Source organism: Chelonia mydas, chromosome 14, assembly GCF_015237465.2.
Source record: "Chelonia mydas isolate rCheMyd1 chromosome 14, rCheMyd1.pri.v2, whole genome shotgun sequence".
Taxonomy (NCBI): domain Eukaryota; kingdom Metazoa; phylum Chordata; order Testudines; family Cheloniidae; genus Chelonia; species Chelonia mydas.
The window spans coordinates 14,062,057-14,087,127 of NC_051254.2; the positions used below are offsets into that span (position 1 = coordinate 14,062,057).

A 25,071-nucleotide genomic window follows, 5' to 3' on the forward strand; every position below is an offset into this window, starting at 1 on the left:
TATTTTGGAATAGACAAGCCCTTAGTGACAGATGAATTCCACATGCCCTCATCTCACGAGCTCTCTTCTAGTTCATGCCATTATGGCTTTCAAGATGGACTAGTGGATGAAGCTAGTTTTACTCTGTTGCTTCCAAACAGAAGAGGCTTTTTCTTTCCCCTTTTACCTAGAACAATTCCATCTGGTCACCGAGGCATAAATGTCTTCCTCTGAAAAGTTATAAACGGTGTGGGGACTGCATGGCAGGAGGTGTATGTATCCTGGATGGTGTTACCAGGATAGATGGGATGTCCCCAGATGGTGCCTGTCCTTCCTTTGGGCTAATCAAGAAGAGTGAGTGGAACTTTCTTGTTTCCACTTGCAGAGAGACGTGGCTCACCCAATATCTTTGAAATCACTGAGAGGGTGGAGATGGGTCAGATGGCCTCTATGTTCTTCAATAAAGGTAACTATCTCACTTTCTCAAGGGTTCCCAAAGATCTTCCTGAATAGGGTAGTAGGTGGTGTTGTTCCTTAAACCTGTGCACTTGTAACGTGGTGGTGGAAGCAGCTGCTCCTGTGAATTCTGGGTTCCCTCTAAACCTCCTGATTCTGAGGACTTGACAGTTCCAGCCAAACATGCCCCCATCCCCAAACACCTTTTTGTAGGATTTTTGTTACTGACTGTCCTCCACTGCAGTTGCAGAGAATGCGATGTTATGGACTCATTTCCAACCCAGCCAAGGGAACTACGCCAGAATCTAGGTCAGGGAGGGCAGAGGGGCTGTAGTAGGTTTAGCCAAAAAAGTCCTGAAGCAAAACGGGCAGATTTCCCTTAGCACATGAGTATAAAGATTGTAGGAGTAACACTTGCTTCTGCCCAGCATGACTGCTCTGACCCTGACTCTCCATGCATTGAGTGCTCACCTCCTCTCTCTGTGTCCTCTGCAAACGTGGTTCACAGCAGCAGAGCCAGGAAGTGTGCTGCTCTCACCTTCCTGACACTGTTAAGATGCAGCACACCAAACATTTCCCCAATCAGTTAGCTTCAGTCTGAAGGAAGGAGGTCAGTGAGGAGCATTTCTGAGAGCACTTGACTGTGGCTGGGTAAGTGACCTCTAGGGCTTCTCTAATCCTGAGCTTCAGTCTGAATGGGTCCTCTGTGCACACCTGATGGATGCAGGCATCTTGTCTTTGTATTAAATGTGTTTTCTGTCATACAATAAAAAACATCTATAACTAGAATGAAATAAGAAAACCCTACAAAGGTAGCTGCAATATAAAGCTATATTAATCTCACACTATAGAGATACAAGCCATAGCCAACGAGAGAGATGACACTCAGAGCATAGTGTGTTAGTAAAGAAATCCCACGTTTTCTGGCTCTGCAATCAGACACATGCCATGGTGTACAGTTTTGATCTCTTGCAGTCAAATGTCTTGTGAATGGCACGTTCCTTTGTTCACCGGTATTTTTCTTAGCACGCAGTGGGCTGCCTTTTCCACGGCATTACACCAGTTTTATGCTAATGTAACTCCATTGCGCTCCGTGGAGAATCAGGATCCGGGGTGGGGAACGTTTTCAAAAGCACCAGTGTCATTTGCAAGCACAAGTCTCACTGAAAGTGCATGGGAATCCTTTCAGCAGGTCTTGTGCTCCTAGCTCACTTAGCTATTTTGACATTCCCACCTTAGAGCTCTAAGTGCCCCCACTCTAATGGTGGCGGAGGAGCAGTGTGGTCTAAGCCTAGGCCTGGAGCTTCTAATCCCAGCTCTGATACTGATTTGCTGCACCTTGGGGCAAGTCTCTTCGCTTGTGGCTGTTTCCCCATCTGCAAAACAAGGCTATTACTTACCTACCTCACAGTAGTTGTCTGGGGATTAATATTTGTAAAGCACTTTGAAGATGAAGAATGCTGTGTAAGTGTTGCCTAGCAGTACTGTTTTGGATCCTCGTCTATATCGGCAGGTGTAGCCTGCTAGATTAAGGGGATGTTGCAGAAAGGGGGCAACAGGTCAGCGAGTGCATGCACAAATTTCAAATCGCTAGCAAAACCTCTTCAAGTGAATTGGAGAGGAAATGGTGGTGACTACAATACCTAGTACTGGAGAGTGGGGTTTATAAGGGAGACTATGTTCTAGGAGGCTGCAGCTGATCTCAAGCTTTAATCATTGATGTTAGAGGCAATGTCTCCCAGTAGAGGGTGCTGGGAGTACATGTGCTTCTCTTCTAAGCCGAGTAAGAAAAACTACATGTAAATTTCGTCACAATACTGTATTACTTGCCTAATACTTTACATTTAATCCCCCATCTTAAAGTTTTATTTTTAGTTTGAGTTATCAGAGTTAGATGCTAGGGATCCCCTTCCAGAAATATTTAGGGTCCTGATGATGATGGGATGAGAGCTCTTTCAGGAAGTCAGGTGGTGCTGCCATGGAACACAGCATGAAAACACTGTGACTTCCAGATAAGACAGGAGATCGACCTAGTTAGCTGTTCCGGGGGGAGCTGTGACTCGGGTACAGAGAAGGGCTACTAGGATGATCTGAGGAATGGAAAACTTGTCTTCTGAAAGGAGACTCAAGGAGCTTGGCTTGTTTAGCCTAACTAAAAGAAGGTTAAGGGGAGATATGATTGTTCTCTATAAATATATCAGAGGGATAAATACCGGAGAGGGAGAGGAATTATTTAAGCTCAGTACCAATGTGAAAACAAGAATAAATGGATATAAACTGGCCACCAGGAAGTTTAGACTTGAAATTAGATGAAGATTTCTAACCATCAGAGGAGTGAAGTTTTGGAATAGCCTTCCAAGGGAAGCAGTGGGGGCAAAAGATCTATCTGGCTTTAAGATTAAACTCGATAAGTTTATGGAGGAGATGGTATGATGGGATAACATGGTTTTGGTAATTAAATATTCATGGTAAATAGGCCTAATGGCCTGTGATGGGATGTTAGATGGGGTGGGATCTGAGTTACCCAGGAAAGAATTTTCTGTAGTATCTGGCTGGTGAATCTTGCCCATATGCTCAGGGTTTAGCTGATGGCCATATATCTGGGGTCGGGAAGGAATTTTCCTCCAGGGCAGATTGGAAGAGGTCCTGGAGGTTTTTCGCCTTCCTCTGTAGAATGGGGCGGGTCACTAGCTGGAGGATTCTCTGCTCCTTGAAGTCTTTAAACCACGATTTGAGGACTTCAATAGCTCAGGCATAGGTGAGAGGTTTTTCGCAGGAGTGGGTGGGTGAAATTCTGTGGCCTGCGTTGTGCAGGAGGTCAGACTAGATGATCATAATGGTCCCTTCTGACCTTAGTATCTATGAATCTATTTGCTGCTTTCCCTCCCTGGTCAGAAGTAATAGCCTGGTCTTTACTATTGCTCAGCTCCTGTTCAAAGGTGCCCCACTGTTTTTGCTACAAAAGCTCAAACCTAAGAGATCAGAGAAGAGCCAAGTTAAACATGCCTCTCTGTAGACTGTCATAGCACACCAGTCATTTGAAAGGCTCCACAGAGATCAAAGGGCCCTGAATGAGGGGTTTGTGCAGTGATCAGTTGGATATTGGTTAGGGAATGAGAAATCTAGGCTGTCAGAAGCTGGAGTTTGAAAATACTAGCTCAAAGCATTAGCCTCCGCGATTGTACCATTAGCAACTGTCTCTGTTTGCTTGGATTGAGATGCTGTGTAGCACAGGCAGACATGAGGTGTCGGGGGGCTCTATGGCCATTGGAGAGAAGGGGGGAGGGGGGCTTTGTCACAGATTCCTACCAATGAGACTCATTGGCCTGTTAAAAGGAAAAACCCTGTTGTTGCTAATGAGCTCTCTGCTCATTTCCCTTGACTGGTTTTAACAATCTGACGGGATGTGAATCTGCAAACCCCGGAGTTAAGCTGGAGATAAATCTTCCACCTCTGATTCTTCATCTGTTTTCTGAATGGTGCTGACTTGTTTGGGCTGCAAGGAAAAATAAAGGGCCCCACCAATTTCTTTTTAAAGGAGCCTGCTCTGAAGCATGTCTCTCTCTGGTCACAATGTTGAGCTCTCTCTGCCAGGGATTGGGTGTCATTTATCATAATAATGGATTCTGTGCACATTCATCATTCTCCATCCTCACAGGAAGTCATTGATCTTCCCGTTTTGTGTCCAGTAATGAAAGTATTGATCAGGGAGGGCTGGTGGCAGTTTATAAACAGAACTGACACTGAAGTCCACCTGCAGTCAGAGAAGATGGGGGAACCTCGTGCCTGTACTTCACTGATTAGAAAGTCAAGCTGGAAACGCTGCATGTTCTTTGAACTGAGCTGCCTGAGTGCAATACAGAGCACCAAAAGGAACAAAGGATGGTGCCTGCTTGCATCCCAGAGATCAGCAAGTCAGACTTTTAAGGATCTGGGGTTTCAAGTTCACCAACTTCTTAACGCTTTATTCCCATACGTTTCTTGAACTAAGTACAAAGACTGCATAAAAGCTACTGCATGGGCAGTCATCAGAGGCGGGAGTTGGCACTTCCTCCACTAGGACAGTTACACTGGATGCAAACTGAATGGGGAAGAAGTGGAGGGATTACTAGGAAAATCAGACTTTGAGCCTTAACCTTCTCTTTACATTTTAAAGACTCATTTCAACACACAGGGCTGGAAACTGATCTTTAAAAACTCAGATCTTGGAATAGCAGCTCTGTCTAAAGGGTTAACTATTTTTTTTAACTGTCCTTCCCCCTGCTCCTGGAATCTGATGGTTTCAAAGTTGCACAGTGACTATCCCTATGTGACCATCTTAAAAATACCCCAAGGCACTAGTTCTCGGTGAGGACAACTGGGGGAAAAAAAACAAAAATAAATTGGGAGTTTCTAGAATTAGTGGTCTGACTCTTTTTCAGAGGGGCTGAGCACCTGCAGTTCCCCTTTACTATATATGACATTGGGAGGGGGGGAGGAGAGAGACTTTTCCAAGAGAAGGACCTCATTTTTCAAACTTTGCCAAAAGAAAAACTAACCTCCCGTGGCTACAGAACATGTATGAGAAACAGCTTTTTAAGGAAGTTAGAAGAGAAGGTCAAGATTGGATTTATAATGAAAAGCTGGTTGGAGGTTGATTCTGTGGCTCTGTAATATGGACGTAATCTCAGCACCAGTGTATCTCGGGCAGATCATCAAGATACACCCCCCCACTTTCTTCCAGTCCCTTCCCTTCAGTTCTCCTATATATATCTTGAGAGAGTCTGACATTCTCCTATAGCTGTCACCTCAGCTCTGAGAGGTACCATCTTGGAGGATCCAGTGATGGGGGAATTTTTAAACTTGGGCAGGGGATGCTGGTGCTGTAATGATAATATAGAGACCATATTTTGATTTCTTTTGGCAGAGAAGGTGCCTTGCTGCCTTCCAAACAGGAGTTCATTAATCAAGTGAGCCACAAAACCTAGAATATTTGGTTTAGAGGGAGAAAGAGAAACAATGTAGAGAATGTAGCATCCAAATACCACAGTGATGAGTGCAGTAGAATTACCTAAATATATGGTAGAGCTGCTAAACTACAAAGCCTTGTATGAGCATTAATCCTCCCTCCTGCAAGGTAGTCAGTGGTGCTAGCCTCATTTACAGATAGCGTATGTGAGACAGCGAAGTAAAGTGACTTGCCTAAGCCACGGGGAGTTAGCATTCTTGGGGATTTGAACTCAAGTTCATCATTCCCAGTCCTATGCACAGACTTGTCAAAACATCGTGTTCTCCTCATGCTCTTCTCTTCTAATGCTTGCTGCTTTCTTTTTTCCTGCTAAAGTGAAACAGTTGCATGCTTTTTCATGGCTCACTTGCCTTTGAAATTAAAATCTGTTGAGATTCACTTTGTATTGTTTAGACTGGCTCCACTTCTTCAAAGTTGGGTCAGTGTAATTTGGCATCTCTTTGTCCTCATTGACTTCAGCTCACGACAGCAGAGTTTCTTGTTTGTATCCCATTAAGATTTTTTTGTGCATAAAACTAGCTTTGTTGCAGAGGTTCTCTATTTCATCTTCCTCCTTCCGGCTGAATGCAGAACGGGTAAAACCTGGTTGTGATGAGGGGCTTTGTGGGCAGGGGAGAATGTGTGAAACTTTTGTAAAACTCAGATTTAACATCATCAAAAGTGCTGCAGAATTAGTTTTCACTCTCCACAGGGTTGAAACTAAGCTCAAAGTTTATAAACTCGGCAGGAGCCTTCCAAAGAAGCTTAGCTTCAGCCCTGCAGAACTTGGGAGCTCTGCATGACTAAAACCTCATGGCTAAGCTCTTGAGGAGTTCAGGAGCTTTGTAGGTGCTGAGCTTCAAATCGGGGCAATTCTAAAGGACCATTCTGCAATGAATAGGTATTCAGAGTATTCCATGCCTTCAGTCTTCTTTAAACTACCTCAATGCTGTGTTGCATCCCAGGGGTGTGACTCAATGCATTTCAACTTCACCAGTCCCTTGGCACGTCTCACTTTCAAGTGAGACAATTTCCACACAGGAATTGTGCCACTGGCACTAGTGAATAAGTTTATTTAAAGAGTGGGGGAGAATGAAGAGAGAACTGAATGGGCTTGCATGTTCTTACCTGAATAGGGCACCTTTTACCTTCAGGTTGCTGGCTTATATCTGTCCCATGTCAGAGGGCCTTCACCACCTGATATGTAGCTTATGTGAAAGGAGTTGGTTGTACTCAGTCCACTTTCTAGCAAGCGGGTGTCCATGGCACCAGAGCCATCATCACAATTGTCACTATTCTCCCTTGTGGGCCATCTTAGTGAAGAGGCCAGGGATTTAATGGGCCAGAGGTAAACTTTGATTCTTGACAGGGCTTTGGGAGGAAGCTTGTATTGCTTCTGCCTATGCTGTACATCTCCTGTGGGCAGAAGATTCCAGCCTCCAGTGCAGCTAGCTTGGCACCTCTCACCTGCATGAAATTTATCACCAAATAAATACATAAATTGATGGAGAAAATAAAATAATAATAAAACCCCCTGGCAAGGAGGTCATGTGAACTGCTGACTCCTTTAGGAGCAGAGTTCAAGGACTCACCTGGCCCTAGCCCTCCTATTAATGCGTTTCCTTTTCTTACAGTGGGGGTCAACTTGTTTTACTTCTGTATAATCATCTACCTCTATGGGGACCTAGCGATCTACGCAGCTGCTGTGCCAGTCTCGCTCATGCAGGTGACCTGGTGAGTGATGGCAGTTCTTTGTAAGCCCAGGAATCTAGTGCACTAACAATAGAGGATGGAACAGATCCTTTTGCATTTGGGTGCTTCTGCGATGGAGGGCTAACGAATATTCAGTGGACCTGGTTTTGCCCTTGACTTCTGAAAGCCAGAGAGGGAGATGACCCAAGAACAGGTCATCGGTGTTTACAGATGGGATAGTGAGGTTGGACGCCTCCTTTACTGGAGACGGCTAAGCTGGCATTAATTGGCTGAAGAGTCAAGTGACCTGACTTAGATTCAACTTTGGGGCCAGACCTAAGTCCTACTTACCCACGTGGTTAATGCAGCGCTGGCTGCACCAGTGTGAACTCATTATTGTGTTTCCTTGTTATTGAAGGACCATTCCCAGGAGTGATCCTTAATAAGTTCTTGACCTGTCGGTTGAGGTGGCCAGCTAGGCTGAGAGTTGAGTCCTTTTGTGATATGGATAGGTGTCCATTAAGAATTAGACTGAGACCAATTCCTTCCTCGTAAGTAACAATAACTATCAGAGAAGAATGACATTTGTTCAAGTTCGCTCTGGGCTCAATTTGAAATAGTATCCTAGAGGTGCTAGTCTCTATATCCCACTATTAGTAACTTCAACCATTTAGTCCCATCACCTGCATTTTTAAATAATTGTGAAGAGCCCAAGAATCTATCTATGGTTACATAATTCAGAGTGATTTATGTTTTCTGGGGCCTATGATAGAGCAGCAAGATCAGGGGAAAGTCTCTGCATGTCTCTGTCTCCACCATGCCCCATTCTCTTTGACTGGAGGAGAGAGGAAGACGCAATTAGTGTATTCAGAGGGATGTTAATTACTGTTTTGCTTTTGTTTCCCTCTCTTCCCCCTCCCCCTGACTGCATTCTCAGTCGCGTAACTGGCAATCACTCCTGCGGTGTTGGAGATGGCACGAAGTATAACGATACAGACAAGTGCTGGGGGCCAATCAGGCGGATTGATGCTTACAGACTCTATCTGGTGAGTGCTCAGAACTGGATGACTGGTGTGGTCCGTATATCAGATTTGGTCTGAAATGATGTACACAAGTTTCTGTGGCATAATGTGTTCAGATGAACAGCCAAGGTCTGGAATTCTGACTTCAGCCCTGTCTGATTTGCTGAATGCTCTCACTGCAGGCTTGATAGCCCGACTACATTATAGTTTGGCTAACCACATTGTGCTAAGCGAAATTTCCCCTGCATTCTCTTTAGTATACAGTATTCTTCACTTTCCGTCCTGCATGCTGTCTATCTCAGTACTGTTTAAACAGCTGTTGCAATCCAGAAGTGGCTGCACTTCAGTGCTTGGTGAAGTGATTCTGACTTTATATAGAGGTCTTAAAGTTTAATGCAAAGATGTATATGAGTGTTAGATCTGTTCCTATATTGCAACAACTTTTGTGTGTCTTTAAAATCTTCTGTGTGTGAAATATTGTAGTTTTATACAAACTTCTGCTTTTTGAGGGGGAACAAGTCACCAGACATTGTTCTGTTTCTGTTATGTATCATTTCAGTAGCATGGCTGGCTAGCTTAGGATTTTCTAGCCCATCACCGCAGTATCAAATTGTTGTGGCTCTGTTGCATGGCAGAATCAAACTCTCTTTGACTTCAGTAGGAGTTACACACGAAGACAGAAACCATTGTCTGGGGTAAGAAGTGGGGAGAAGGAGGTGAAGAGCTTTAATAGCTTTGAAAGTAAAAGCAGCCTGAATCTCAGACCTGTTGGAACTTTAGCTGGGGATTTAAATAGAAACTGGTATGGAAAAGAGAGGGAGGAAGGATGCATCAGATCATCAGTGCCAGCAGGTAAACCCAGGGGCAGGAGTAAATGTAAGCAATGCTTCCAGTTGCCATCCTAAGGAGAGTGTGGTGGCTGGATCACATGCCTGAGCACTCCTCACTGTTGCAATAATAACACTGGAACAGAAGCTAGATCTCAGGAATATTAGTAAATGTCACAGCCTGGTTAATTATTTAAAAGAAATATTATTGCTTTATTAAATTGCATCTTGGCCTATTTCTTTGAAAACCTACATGATTGAGGATTTTCTCTCTGAATTTCAATAACTCTTTGACTGAACAGAAGGCACTTGTCAGGAAAGGCAGAAATGCATTAATTACTAACTGTGTCTCCCAGATATTACACCTATAACTCATAAAGATAATTGAAAATTTAAAAAAACCCAAACAAACAACAGCGTTACTTGCTGCTGTCTCTGTGGGCAACTTTCATGAACTTTATTCCCCCTGCTTGTCTTTGTTTAGGTTTGAAGGTTACTTTATCCTCTAATGTCTGTGGCAGTGATTAACCCTTTCTCTTCTGAGTAATCAAGAAAAAGGTTTCAGTGCTTTTCTCCACTTGCCTTCAGTGGGAACAAGGCTATGTGATGCTATGAGATATGGTTAGGTAATTAGAGGAATTGCTCCAGCGATGGGCTGAACATACAGAAAAGCTCCAAACTGTCAGTGCAACCTTTGAGCTCAGTTACATCTTCACTAACAGCTCTACCATTTCCCACTAGATAAGCATATGGGCAACATTGTATGTCTAAGAGGACAAATCCAGACTCCTATTCCCAGCTCTGCAGTTCAATTGCTGCTTGACCTTGAGCAAGTCACCTAAGCTCTGTCTTAATTTACCCCTCTGTAAAAGGAGGATAATGTTAACAAAGCTCCAAGAGTGTTGACACTTAGCTGTCTATGAAGCACATGGAGATCCGTTGCAAGAAGTGTTGTTGTCGAGGTCAGGAGAACTATTCTTCATATGGCACAGCTCTGAAGGGAGTTTAAAAGTTAAACCGACTTTGGTGCTGATGAATCTTTTTCATTGTTCTGTTATAACTTGTAGACAACAGGTGACCAATGGGTAGGTCTGTGTTATATTTGTCCATGGAAAAAAAGGTGTCTTTCCTTCATGTTGCAAAGTGGCAAATTTTACAGGGTATCATTAAATTATAGCAATATGCATTTTAACAGCCCAGTGTCAATCAGATGTTACTTTGTAAGGAGCTAGAAATGCTTCAGTACAGGCCTGATAAAACACAGGTTTTCTTCTCCCTTTTTAGCTTTGTTGCAGGGTGGGTTTGATTTAAATCAAATTGATTTAAATCACTAGTCAGGAAGACTCTATTTAATCATGGTTTTCTAAATAAAAATGCATTCTTGTTGGTTGTTATAAGCTTACTACATATTCTTCACAACTCGGAGATAGATGTAGGATTCATTTTTAGAAGGTACACACTATACATTTTTAAACAGTGATTTATTCTGAAAACTTTTCAGATTAGTTTTACAGCTCTATCAGAAAATGAGTGATTGGTTATTTTATTTACCAAAGGTAATTGAGGCAGATATTTATGAAGTCATTGGGAGGTGAAGGATCTCCAATTCAACAGGTTAATCATTAATATTTGGAGGATTTTCTTGCCATGCTGTATTAGGAGAACATCACCAGGCAGACATTTAAATTGTTTTATTTAACTAAAGCAACAACATTAAATATTCTGGATTTTTTTCTTCAACAGCAAACATATAATAGTTTAACAAAAAAGCATATGTCCCTCGCTTCTCACATTTATCTCCAGACTTCTCCTTGTCCAGATCTATTCTTCTTCTTCTCCTCCTCCTCCCCCCCACAACCAATCTTCTATTCATTGAACTTTTTGAAACTTTGCACTTTTAGAGAGAGGTAAGGGATTGACTATGTGTACACAAATTTGCAGAGGGACAATAGAGTTGTGGTCTGTTATTTCTCATCTCTATATATTTATTTATTTAAAAACATTTTTGCTGTTAACAAGCATGTTACCGCTGGGGAGACACATTCAGTTTGAGAACTGCAAAACTAAGCATCTCCGACGGTATCTTCTAGACTAAGCACTGTGTCCCATTGGATAGATAGAAGAATTAACCTAAATAATCTATACAGAAGCCAGTGGAATCCCATAAGATTGGGTCACTAATCCATGAACTATTGGAACTCCTTTACAAAACTTTTCTTAAACATTACATGAAAGAATTAGAATTTATAATCCCTATTCCATGATGAGATATATTTGAGCTATAATGTTTCTTAATTAAAGCTATCTTTAGATAGGTTTTTTCCTCAAAAAGCATTTTATCAAAAAAAATCCGATTTAAATAAAAAAAAATCAGATTTTTATTTTTATTTATTTTTTTTTAAAATCATTGATTTTTATCCACCCTGTTTTGTTGGAATTTCACTTTGAAAAACTCCAGGGATGAAAGGATAACTTGTTCAAAACCACAACAACCTTCAGTAAAGTAGCATGAACAGTCTGAAATTTGTGCTGTAGAAAAGTAAGCTTTGTGGCCAAACAGTAATGCAGAATTGGATAGACCAGAGTACTGAGTGACACGTTCTCAGATGCAAATGCTTCCACTAAATGAAAAAGGACTGCTAGTCTTATCTCTTGTTGCATTGTTTCAAACTCTTTCCTAGTCACTTATTTTTCCATGGAGCAGGTTGCAGTGCAGTCAAGCTTCTCCTTCTCAAAACATGATGGTGCTTTGAGAGGCCTGTTGCCTGAAGTGTTTTTTTCCCCCCCCCAAGCTTAATTGGAATATTGCATGTAGTACAAAACTAAAACTTGAGATCAGCAGTCGTGTGAAATGTTTTATACTTCAGAGATCAGAATTTGGCAGAGCGGTTTCCTAATTCAGAATCCGTGTGTGTGTACATGTCTCTCTACCACAACACTTTACATTCAGCATGGAATAACTGTCACCTTAAACTGTCATGTTTGTGTACAGAAGTGGATCCTCTAGGACCAGCAGGGTAGCCAGAGCCTAGCCATGCAAAGGAAGAAACAAGCCATTTAGAAGTGGAGAAGGGGAATAAACCTCTCAAGAAAGTAAACAAATGGGACCTTCTCCTCCCTAGCATGAGAAATGTCCCTATAGGCTAGGGCCCTTTTGTTCTGGAGTCCTAACTCTCCCTCTTGTGAATGGGTTCTGAATCAGGCAGCTGAAACAAGGAGCTTTTCCTGCATACTAAATCCCAGTATGGGAAGGAGGAAAAAGACAACACGAGAACTTAGAAGGAAAGGCACACTGTCCTCCAAAGAAACCAGCACTGCTCTTTGGGAGCATCAGGCTCTGTCTCCTGAGCTCTTGTCTCTAGTTTCCCCATCTTTCCTGGCTCTTCCCAGTGGCTGAGCTGCAGGCTCAGCTCTGAGGGAGTCTAAGCAGGTCACCACAATCCAGCCAAGGTCCCTACCCTCAGTAAGAATGAATCCCCCCTCAGCTCCCACCTTTTTCTGTGTGTGTGTGCGCAGCCAGCAAATTACTGGCAACGTTTTTACTTCCATTTTTTCCAGGCTAAATGGTAAATGTAATGTTTTCCACAGAATCTGTGGCAACTGCAAGAATCATACCAATTGGGCATTTTTCACCTCAAATGCCACCTGTCAGCAGAAGATCAGTCCTGCCTCTCTCCCAAGGACTCTGTTTTTCCCTTCCCTTTTTCTCAATTGCAGTAATAACTGTTTCAAGCACCGAATCTTTAGGCTGGGGAAAGGGAGGAGAAAATGATGGACATAAAATCCTATTTCATGGTTTAATGTCCAAAAACTCCTCCAGAAGTGGGCTCCGTTCCTGCTTTTTGGGAGTGGAAGTTGAGCACCGTGTACGTAATGAGACTGTTTAGACTGATTAAGTCCCTCTCTGGAGATTTGCGTGCCTGTGCAGCATTTTTATTACTGCTACAGAATCTAGCACACCTATGTGTGACTGCAGGGACGACACGTAGCCTGCCGGGCCCACATAACCTTCATCCTCCACGAACTGAGTGTTATTGGTCGTAAATTGTGTCCCAAAATACGGGTGGCTTGTGATATAAACAGGTCATGGAAAGTGTTGATTTTATTCAGTTGTACTCCCTCCTTCCTGTCCTGTTACTCGATGCTTGCATTTGCCTCCTTAAGTTGGACATTTGGGAGGCCTGGATGGGTTTGGAAGCTGGGGTTATGAAAGGCACAGTGTGAGTGCACTCGGTGCAGCTTGCAGGGTGAATCGGCTGGTAAGGGAGGCATGGGCTCCATGTCCTGTAGATGGCAAACGCTGATTGCAGTTAAAGCAAATTGGTAACTTTTGTTCTTCCCTTCAAACCAGTTAGTCACAGCACAGTGGCGTCTTCTGCAGCCAGAATGATTTCTGGGTCATTTGGCTGTTCTATGCCCATTTTTAAGGGCAGCCTGGAATGAGCTATAAAAGGAGGTAATCTGAGTCTCTGCTGTTGTGTGTGTTTCATAGTGCAAGTAGTCTACAGATTTAGGGTCATCGAGCCCTGCTGCAATTCCTTTTATAACACTTCCCTTAAGGCCAGCCAAATGTCTTCTGTGTGGACCGGAGGAAGGGACGGTGGATTTAAGCTTTAACCGTCTCTGCATTGGACTCATACCTATTTCTTGTTACAGTCCTGAAGTTACCCTTCCTTAGTGATATGGTGAAATAATGATATTGTTGCTAGAGAAAAGCTGGCTGATTAATACTCATGAAAGAAATAAGGGGTTAAATCGATGGGAATCGCCAGCCATCTGGAGATTCTGATCAAACATGACCGTGGCAAATGTTGCCTCAGTTCTGCACTGGGGCGGACGGAAATGCTTTAGCTTCCTCTCTTCCATCAGCCCTCCCTTCCTGGTAACTCAGGAGCCCAGTTTCTTCCCATAACAGACTAAAACTCCCAAATGGGGGAAGCAAATGCCATTTTGGAGGAAGGCGCTTCAAAAGATCCTCTCCCTAGCCTGGCATTGCGGTGTCTAAGGATGTCGGGTATAGCTGTTCCATGGGAGGATGTGCTGGTTTTTAGCTGATTGGGAAAGGTACATGGCATCCACTTTTACAGGTTCACAGATGCTGCAGTATCGCAGGCAGCCCAGCGGGTGCCGGCCAAGTGAAGAGGGGAGCACAGATGGTTTAATGGAGATTATCCCAGTTGGAAATGTGCTTGTGCGGTGAATAAAATGAGCGGGCTCTCAGGCACTCGCCATCTCTCTTCAGGAAGGGACAATGTCACCCCAGCCTGACATTCTGTTTAGAATAATGAGCAACCAGAGCAGGGTCTGTCTGAAACTGAGAGAGGCTGGTGCAGAAGGGTGGGGAGATAATCAAGGGGAACAAATATCCTCTTGTTAGATGCAGAATTTAACCTGAAAGGGCTAAGGCTGAATTAGTACATTTTATGTAGATGCATTTTCCCCTCTTCTCTTGTCTCAGCATGGTACTTCCTGCTTGGGTTCTCTTTGATTGCAATCTGTAGGGCTATTTTTCTCTTGTCTCTTCATCTCCCTGTTCCCCCTTCTCTGGCTCTAGAGCTGCCCTCTTGGCATTCCCCCCACTCCCTCCCCCCCAGCTGTGACTGTAACCTCATGTCTGCCTCTGTGGGTATAAGGTTGCATTTGGGAATCTGTCCTCTCATCTGGGCATAGAGGTGCCTTGATTTCTCACTCGAGACCCATGTCTCTGTTAGTTTGTGTGCCCTCACTCACTCTCCTGTAGGGCTCGGCCCCTTGTCATACCTGTCTTTCTGTAGGTTCTACTGTTAAGAAGCAATGTGCAGCCTCCCTGTTGAGAGGCTTTTAGTGAAGGGCATCCCCCATTAAGCCAAAACTCTTCCACATGCGAGCACCTGAGTCCACAGCCTGCCTTCCTCGCATGCTAATGCCAATTGGGGTGGCCGTGACCACTATTTAACCCAAATGGCCCCTGTGCTGCATATAACCCTGGGTGGATGAAGCCTTTCCAGAGAGGTTTTCAAAGCTGCAGCCCCAGCTGGCTCTCAAGAGCTTACACTTAGCACAAACCCTTTTGAGCCAAAAGGATCTCAAATTGCCTTACAACTATATATAAAGGATCACTTCACCACACGGTGGAGCTGAAGTGCAGCCAGTTGTGTGGTGGAGTGTGTCAGCTGTTCAGCAGCACCCAAAAATGCTATGCAAAAATTCAGGGCAGGGGCACACACATTTTTTGAGTTTTCTAGATGGGGGAGGGAGCAGGGGTGTCCATCCATGGTGGAGGTGTCCCCATGTACAGATCTCACTAGCTTTATATGATGTAAGTGGTTAGTAGCAATGCTGTCCCAGCATGAGCTGCTGATGTAACTCTTCTCCCCAAGTCCATTGGTACTGGGAACAGTCCTCGAGTTGAAAGGTGGTGCTTTCAATTGAATGCGTCTTCCGAGGAGAGAGACGCTCTTGTTCTGAGTGTTCCCTTCTGCGGCTGAGAAGACTTTCCCTGTGTTCTGCCACCTTTCACCACTGTGCCCCACAGCAGCCACGTCCAGCAATCAGTAGATCATAGCTGCTGTCTCGGGTATCTGTTCTTGCAGGACTCTGTGCCAGGAGTGGCCTAGAGACTTTCAGAGCCAGAAAGTGAGAACACGTGGGAGGGGAGGGTTGACCTCCTACATCATCACCTGGTATGAGTCCACTACTGGGTGTGCTAAGCCTAAGCCTGCAGAGAGGGATCATGAGGACAACTGTTTGGGGGAAGTTTATTGTGCTGATGTGAAGCCAGCATGCCTGTTTGCTTACAACAATCACCTAGAACACGCACACAGCAGTGTTCTGTAGTGACATTCCAAAGCAGGGTTACAGCAGAGTACAGAGCCTCCTGTGCTGCCTTCTCAGAAGGGACGTGTCCTAGCAAGATTCTCTCGCCAGCGCTAGAGCATGTTGTTCCTAACTACAAACACTCCAGTGCTTTTTATTGCAAAATGAATGTGGAAATAAAAACAAATGACTGTCAGTGTAAAAGAATGGTAGCTATTACTCCTGTGGGCAATTACAGAACTGGAAGGCAGGAAGAACCTACATTAGTGATCCAGAACACTGCAGCGTCATCTTCTGGAGTACTGCAGCATATGCGGATATGTGAGAAACAGAACGATTGAAGTCCTGCTTTAAGTGTAACTAATCAGTGCACTAACTTTTGCCACAGATGCCTCAATAATGCAGCACTGTTTGACTAAAAACCCAGTCCGAGGGGTTGATTTCGGAGTCTCTTTCCTGTCTCCATCTCATCAACTTTTTTAAAGAGTGAGGTCAGTTTGCCCTGAAGCTGCTGCTGCAAAACCTGGGAGCCAAGTTCCACCAAAATAAATGGTGTCTGGGAAATGAAAGCAGTTCTCCGCTTTTTGTCATGGAGCTAATTAAGGTTGAATTCACCCCTCGTTTCTTGGCCATTCTTCCCTCGGTCTTGTCATTAATTTCTGTCTCCGTTGCAGTTTATTGCCTGCTCGTCATGCGTCTTTGACAGATCACCTGGCAGCGTCACAAGGCTTTTTTCCCCTCAACGTTTCCCAACCAAAAAAAAAACAACTTTGGTTAATGCCTAGCCTCTGTGAGCGAGACTTGGTTTGTAATTGATTTGGCTCACACAGTGGCTGAGATCTGCGCAGCGTTTCACAAGCGGGATGTAGACTTGTCATGTCAGTATCCCTAGCTGTAAAGTTCAGCTTTTGGTATTGGATTTGCTAGCTTCCTTTGAACCTCCCTTCCCTTAGGACAAGGGGAATATCAGATGGAAGGCGAATGTACCCTGATGCCAGGACTCGGGGAAGGAGACTGATCCTTTGGTACACAGTGGAAGAACTCCAAGAAACTGCAAGGACGTGGATTGAAGTGACTGGCTTTAAAGGATTAGCTTGTCTCTTATTACAGAGAAATCGATAGTGCAGGGGACTGAAACGTGTTTTTTGCAAAGAGCTGTCTGTTCGCTTCACAATGAGAAGTGGTTTTTCTTCTTAAACGAAGCCTGGATTACACTGTCACTCATCCTGACACTGAGCTTTTTCCGGAGCGCTCCTAACAAAGGGCTTTAATAACGAGTCCTTCCCTCAGCCACCTCCAGCCAACCAGCAAGGGAGGGACATCTATCTATTCAGCCCTTTGGGAGCACTGGTCAGGGAGGTGCTCTGAAGATGGTTGTGACTTGCCTCAGTGCTGTGGCTCGACTAGATGACTCTCAAGGTCCCTTCCAGCCCTACAGTTCTGTGATCCTGTGAGCTGTTGCTTTTGTTTGGTGAAATATTGGTTGTTATCTTGACCAAAGCTGTGATCTTTAGACCAAACCAGCAGCTATTGATGTCAAAATTATAGGCGCTACCATAAATACAGATAACCCAAGACTGGCCAGATTTGTCCTGTAGCAAACTGTGATCGGTGTCACCTTTCTGGGCAGAAATTATCCCTGAAGTGCTCCAGAGGGTTTATTGCACCAGTCTGTGTAGTGTGCGCTAGACAAGGTAAGGGAAGAGGAAGGCTCAGAATGAGTAAATTCCACAGGTAGCCCTTAGCACTGAACAGCTCATGGAGGGGCATGCTTGCGGGTATTCCATGCCTATATGCCACGCAGCCTATCTGTTCCTCCCACCTTAACACTATCTAACCTGAGGGGGGTTTATATTAAATAGAAAGATCGTGTTGGCTGCCAGTACTCCACTATCTGCATAGATGTAGGGCAGTGTCTGTCGGGGGGGTAGTAATGACTGTGCGCTCACACTTTATTAGATGAAGCTCATTAATCTGTTTATAGCCCTGCTCGCTAATGTTGCAAAAAATCCTCAAGGCTGCTCAGTGTCAGGAAGGTTCCTGTTCTATTTCAGATCCATTTTGAGGTCAGTCTGTGGAGGGCACAGCCAGGCCCACCTCTGCAACTTCGCTCTGCGGGGCTGCCATGTATCACGCCCCTGACGTTCCACTTTCAAACTCCGCTCTCCTACTGCCATCAGCTTCTTTGCTCCCCTCCCGCTTGATTCGGATGCAATTAGACGATGCAGAGTATGGGAGGTCAGGGGTCAAGGTGGCGCTAAAGCGACTACAAGACACTGCAGATGACTGTACCATAAATACCCCTTCGATGAAGAATTAGATGGCAGTCACCTCGGAAGATTGCCAGTCTCCATCTTTCTCTTGCTCATGAAAAATGACTATGGAAGCATATTTACACCAGAGAATGCAAGCTTGCTGCTGGCTCCAATCCTGGCTGTGTGTGCCAGGGACTGCAATCTTTGCATAGGAGGACTTTTTGAAAACACTTTGCCGTGTTTGGATTGTTTAATTTAGGAAGGGAGGGAATTGAGTGGTTGGTTTTGGGAGGGGGTGTTGGGTGTTTTGAGGGCTTGCGGGGAGAGTAAGTGAACTTAGCGCTCACTGAAATGTGCTAGCTCAGGATTCTGACAGCCCTCTCTTTATCCACGTCAAAGGTACGGCCAGAACAGCACCATGCCAGCTTCACCCCGCTGCCATTTCAATGTGCTGCAGCCTTGATGTGGAGGGGCTGTAACTAGGGGCCACAGAGGAGGTTCAGTCTCTCTGGTCCATTCAGTCCTTAGTCTCTCTGAGACCCCCAACGAGGTCAAGACTTGTGATAGTGTTTTTCGTGGGGTGGACACTTGTCCACTTGGAACTGGATTTAAACAAACAGATGCATTTAACGTAGGCCACTGACCAGCCATGAGGCAGTAATGCCACCACTGTGTATTCCTCAGGTCACTAGGGGCTATGTCCACAGTTGGCATAGTAGGCATAGCTCCCCTTACTTCAGTGCAGCTATCCCAGCTTTTGCCAGCTGTAGCTCTGGCTCTAGATGAATATTCAACCTCTGACCCAGCCATGTTGTGTAGATCCTGTATATCGAAGGAGAATGCCAGCTGTGAAGATTGCTCTTTGTACAGGCAATATGTTCCCTATGAGTTATGACTGTAAAAACTCCCCTGGTGTATCCTGAGAGTTGCATGTTAATTACCAGCAATACTTTGGCAGCAGAAGTCTGTGACAAAGTAGCTCTCCTTTACTCTGGGGGGTAGAAATGAGGCCAGTTACACATAAGTATTCCTCATGCAGTGTCTAACGGAGGCAGCATTGTTCCATGGAACTTCATTACTGCTCGGAGGGGGGAAGAAGAGGTTAAAAACCCTCTCAGCCTCTTCGAGCAATCCCATTTCTGCTGCTGGGTAATGATTTTAACCAATTTAAATAAGAGAGTCAATAATTACCTGCCTCCTGATAACTTCCTGCCCGTCAGCACAGCAGCAGCCATGGTCCACACGCCAGCCGCTGGGGGGCTCTGTCTTTTCATCTTTCATCTTTAAGCTTTTATAAAGGGTCTCAAGGGAATCTTGTATGAACAATCAGTCTCCTTTTTCATATATTATATCTTACCATAGACGGTGAAGGATGAAGCTTGGAAAACAGCCCTAAGTAAAGTGCCAGATGGCACTTTAGCTGGAGAGCTGAGATCACGCAGGAGGGACGAGTGTGTCCTCTGTCACGAGGGGGGACAGCAGAGGAGGCTTGGAAGGAGGTCTGAAAGGGGGCACTGCAAGGAAGTGAGCCCCACAAAGCCTCTCTTCTTGAAATCTGTAGCAGCTTGATCCTTATAAGTGTTGCAGCCTGTGGTGTGACCGGCTGAGGCTGCTGGAGTGTGGGGATTAGGGTGGTGGGTGCCACAGTGGAGTGGTGGCACTGTTTTAGCAGTTACCTAGGCTGCAAATGGGTGTGTTTAAGTCACTAGTGGTAACATTTTTAGTGGCTAAACACTCTGGGCTGTTTTAGCCTCAGCGACAATGAACAGAAACATCATGCTGTGAGGAGCCTAAAACCTGGTAAGTTCTTTCAGGCAGAAGTGTGCCTTAAACCATTTTGACTGGCTCCAGAAGTGTCATTACGCTCGCCAAAGGCCTGATCCAAAGCCCCCTGAAATCAGTGGAAAGACTCCTCCTGTCGACTCAATAGCCTTTGGATCAGGCCCTAGATCAGAGGATGAAATCACATATTTCTGCCTGTGTCATGAGTGTTAAAACTCAAGTTCCTCTTCCCCTGTTCTCTAAATGTCATCTGTAGGAGAGAACCTGATGCAGGCGGGAGCCAGAGCTGGGGCTCTTACACAGCCCTCACGCCTTGGAGCAGGGCCCTGTCTCCGGAGCAGGCCAGATGTCACAGAGCTCATCAGGTGTTTCTGCTAGGCCAGCTGGCTGTCAGAGGCCGTTCTTAGCTGTGGTACATTTGTCTCCATTGCTTCCAGCATTCACCTGGGCTGCAGGAGTAGCTTGATGAGCTCAGGGACATCTTGCCCAGGCAGAGCTGGCATCAGAATTACTACTCATCTGACACCAGCTATGAAGTGACTGCTTTTTCTGCTCTGTTCAAGGAGACTCTTTGCTTCTGTTTCTAAACAACTAATCTTAACAGGGACCAGTTTCCTCTCGGAGGTGTCACAGTTGGACTTGTCTTTGTTAACTTCTGCTCTGCTATGGGAACGTTCCGTATCCATAGCCTTGCAGCGTCTGTAAAGCGTCCAGTTTAGCCTGCCGAGGCAACGCAGTCTACCAAAGAGTGATCCAGCTGATCTAAATCTCAAGTCCTTATGCTTGTAAATGTCAGATTTCTCCATGTTTAGAGAGTTTATTTGTATCCCCTCACCCCTTTCAGTGGGAAGAAAAGGGCTGCTTGGAACTTGTGATGTGCAGTCACCGATGTCTGAGACACTGGGTGAAAATTACCATGAGAACAACCTTGCGTGTGAGATGTCCGCCCTTCTACCACTAGTCAGAACCAGGAGCCTCAGAGCAAAGATTTGATTTGGGATTGGCTGTTGCTTTGGCTCAAGTTTTAGAGGGCAGGGGTTGTGGGGTTAGTTCTCACATTAAGCAAACATTGCTTGGAATTTGGGGATCCTCCAGGCTCTGAATCAAAAAGATACAGTAGTTACTCAATTTAGTTTAATTCTCAATAAATGCTAAACATTGTGGATGCTTTTTCTGCAGATTAGATCTTGAAGGCAACTACGCAAGTTCCGATGGCAGTTGTGAATGAAACTTGTTTTCATCAGTGTCCCTTGGCAGGCGTGTGCATTTACACTCTCAGCACACAGACGTTTACCTGCAGAGTCTGTGGTGCTAGTTCTAGTCCCTGAGACCCATTGCTTTAGAAAAAGCTGAGAGAGAAGAGCCGAATTCAATAAAGTGCGGCCTGCTTATTCTGAACACTGAGGACTTGAGCCATGATGACGTACTCGCCCTCCAGATCCAATAAAGAGCCTGTTTGGCCAGCATAACCCTTTGACTCTGGCGTAAGGCACCTTCTACACTGATTCGATTCTTGATCAATATGTCTAATACCTGGAAACATTCTTTTGGAGCATCTCAGCTGATCGTCACAAGTGGATGTTGACCAAGGCACTACAGCCATCCAGTTTACATAACCACATTAGTACTTACCCGTACCTTCTTGTGATCTTTCTTTGTAAGCGTAACCTTATCGTAAGTGGCTTGTCTACTTCTTACCTGGCATGCAAATTTCAATACAAAGACTGTATTTCTTTTTCAGTCGCTGTGTGTGTTTCTGGCAATAACGGCAAATCCCATCTTGGTCCCTGCAGCAAGAAGGCTCCAAGTCAACAGGCCTGTCTTTCATTTTGAAGTATTAAGAGCTGACAGAGGGAGAGGCTGGGAAGCCACTGACAGCTGGATTCCTATTTGTTTTTTGTAACCTCCCAAACCTTGGCAGTGTTATAGCCAGAAATAAAAGCTGGCGTGGGGGGGAGGCCTCCTAACACTTCAAGAACTGCCCAACTATCGAGTTCGCTGGCCTGCAGGGTAGAGCATAATTCAGAGAGACAAGCTGTTGTCTTCACTTCTGTGCTAGCAAGCTTCTAATTTTCTCTGACTGGAAACATAATCTTCAGTAAAAGCCACAAACACATTACCATCTAGTTATGTACTGGGTCATGCTGGCAACACAAACAGGAGTTTGCAAGAAGAAGAGGCTTTCATTTTTTTTGTGCCTGACTTTCTGCATGACTTCAACAGGCCTGGATATATTTTTTAATTTTTCTTTTGTATTGGAAGGGGTTGGAGGAGAGAGATTAGGGAATGACCCCCTCCGATAAGTGAGCCAATTCCTTGCAAGTGCATGGTAAGGATTCTCTTCTCCCACACCCTTAGGGGATGTAGTTGCTCTTAGACACAGCACTTCATCTTAGCCGAAAGGCTGATGTCTCTTCTTCCTTGTTCATGTTGAACTGAACGAGCCTCCATTCGTTGTCTGTAGTTGTAAACCACCAGAGTACAATAATCCACTTCAGTTAAAGATTTGTCTGTTCCTTCTGCCTCAGGTTATTTTGATAAAATTTAGTAGCCAAGGTGATAGAGGCCTTAGATATTTCTAAGATAGAAAGCAGGGGAGTTGAACTGGAAAATGCAAGAGTTCTTCCTTGGTGTGTAATGTGTAGTGCCATTTGAATTCCATGAGGGTAACTGATGCCGTTTTTCTGGACAGACTTAGGCTTTGTTAACTGTTGCATGTAATGAGTCAAGGTTTGTAAAACAGCTCACTTTAGAGAAAGAGCTGAGCCTAGAAAATGTTGTTGGCAGTTGAGGTGGCTTGTGTCCTAGATGCCAGTCTAGGCTCACCTTTCCTTCAGGAAGAAGGTAATGGGATAACGGCAGTTATGGAGTTAATTAACTACTTGGGGAGGAGAAGCTGGATCAGTGTGAACTTGGCAGCTTGTGATGAAGACACAAGGATTTGAAAAATCCTTGGAATGAAAATATGGCTGACTTCTCCTGTCCCCGAGAGAAACACCACAGCCTACTTATTAGGTACTTAAATCTTTATTTTGCAGGGTGGGATGGGGCAGTGCGGCATGCTTATTTTTAAACACCCAGTTTTGAAAATCTTGGCTTATGTATTCATATTTATCTCCTCCTCTCCTACACACACCTTTCCAATCAGCTGCAAGGCCTTGTATCTGAAACATCTTTGAAAAGACTGGTCTCTCTTCAGCTCTCCAATTCTGAACTAGTCAGGATGGGCCCAGTCACTGGACTAAAACTGATCTCTTGATCCTCCTTTACCAGCTAAATGGAAGAGCTTCTGGTTTGGAACTGGTGGCTATTACCTGTCCTGTTTCAAATCTCACGGAACTTGCGGGGTTCTGGGGGTTTGATTTTTGCTATTTAATCCCATCCACTACTCTCTACTTCTCATTTAAAGAGAATTCAGCATGTAGCACTGTTTGATTTATAAACCGGGTCTGCTCTCAAATCTGCGCAACCTGATTCATCTTCGTCAAAGCCACTGCATTGTTCTTATTGATCCTTGGAAGCCTAGTGTGATTCACTGATGGGAGTTGGATGGGGAAGGTAATGTAATATTTAGACTGCTCTTGAACTCATCTCGCACCTCATTCCTTGAAACCAGGCTTTTATGATGAACAATAGATAGTTTGTTATAAAAGAGTGGGGGGAAATCCATACCTTCAGGCGCGATGATTTGTGTTCATCTCACTCCTAATAAGTTGAGGAGTAGAGTCCTTGAGAGAGAGGGAGAGTTTGAAGCTATTCTCTGAAGTTGATCAATGGGTTTAAAGAAGGGCGTACTTGTGGCACCTTAGAGACTAACAAATTTATTTATTTGTTTTTGCAGATACAGACTAACACGGCAGCTACTCTGGAACCTGTCAATGGGTTTAGTAGATAAAGATTGCTTGGGAGCTGGAGAATTTATAACCATACAGAAGTTAGAGGGGAAAACCCCAAAAGGACTTTTTATATTTTTACCCACAACTGTTACAAAATTCAGTTCCCTGCTTCCTCTCCAGGTTCAGTTTACAAGTGTGTCTAGAGATGGACACACCAGTCAGGCCCTGCATCCTCTACTTAAGCACTAAAGCTGCAGTTGTGCTCAGAGACCGATACAGACTTCAAACCCTGCCTCTTTGCTACCTAAGGGCCCTTTGTCTGTCCGTGCGCATTGGATTAAGGTGCTGTTCTGCCAGTTGGTTCTGGTGTGCTCTAATTTGCACAAGACACCTGTTCCTTAATTATCACCATCCCTCGTCTGTCGCTTCGTTTCAGCTATTAGTAATGCATGAGCTAATCATCCCTTTTGAAGGGGGATTATGTTAACAGTTTGAGTGTGTGTTTCTAAGAGAGGCTAGTTGGGCATGGATCTGTAATGTCGGTGGTGGTAGATTTGGCTTCTGCTTTGTTGGTGCTGGTCCGGGTCTTTCACCTGCATTCTCCACATGTGCATTGGGCTGTCTCTGTATCCTTAATGATGATGATATCCCCACCTTTCTGACCCTTGGAGGTTGCATTCTGCTTTGGGATTGAATGGCAGTCAGTAGAAAGGAGGCTGCGGGTTGGGTGGGGATGGAGGGAATTCAGGGAGCATAACACAAAAAGGAGATCAAAGGAAAAGCGCAGAGGAAAAAAATCTAATTTCTATAACCCTTTTAATTCAATTGTATTAGAACTGAAAAGTCCTTGATATTTCTTTTTGCTGTCTAAGATTTGTCAATTATATTTGAAATATCTTTTGTGCTTCCTGGGTGATCTCATCCAAAGGATTTTGAAGCATTTCTTAAACCTTAATCCTCACCCACACACCCGATGGCATTCCTATTTTGCAAACAGGGAGACCAAGGTGCAAAGAGGGTAAGTGGCTTGCCCAGGTGTTGCAGCAAATCATTGACTGAGCTGGGAATAAAACCCAAAAGTCCTGACTTCCAGTCGCCACCCTGGGTTTATTTTGGCCACCTGGCAATATTTGTGTTGTGAAATCATTCGAGTTGCATTACATATTTTCTGGAACGGGTTTAGAAAAGTTTCCTGGAGTTGTGCGGGTCTTTAAATAACTTGGGTTCTGTCCCAGCTCCTCCATGGGTTCATTGTGGGACTTTGGGTAAGTCATATAGCCTCTTTGTGACTCAGTTTTCCCCATCTGTAAAGTGGAGTGCTACCTTCCTTTGTAAAGTGCTTGGAGATGTGTGGATGAAAAGAGCTATGTAAACGTTAAGTATTTATTGCTCTGTTTATTTTAAAAAAATCTTACTAGTTGCCATGCAAATGGACACAGC

The 25,071-nt window shown here is 44.5% G+C and overlaps 1 protein-coding gene across 6 annotated transcripts in view; it reads left to right on the forward strand.

Moving 5' to 3' along the window:
• TMEM104 (transmembrane protein 104) overlaps positions 1–25,071 on the forward strand; it is a 62,673-nt gene that overhangs the window by 12,810 nt on the left and 24,792 nt on the right. For all 6 annotated transcript variants that reach the window (XM_037914988.2, XM_037914987.2, XM_043528982.1 and 3 more), the window contains 3 exons: positions 365–445; positions 7,057–7,156; positions 8,052–8,160. In XM_037914988.2, the coding sequence (XP_037770916.1) occupies positions 365–445; positions 7,057–7,156; positions 8,052–8,160 (290 nt within the window). The remainder of the gene's footprint in view (positions 1–364; positions 446–7,056; positions 7,157–8,051; positions 8,161–25,071) is intronic.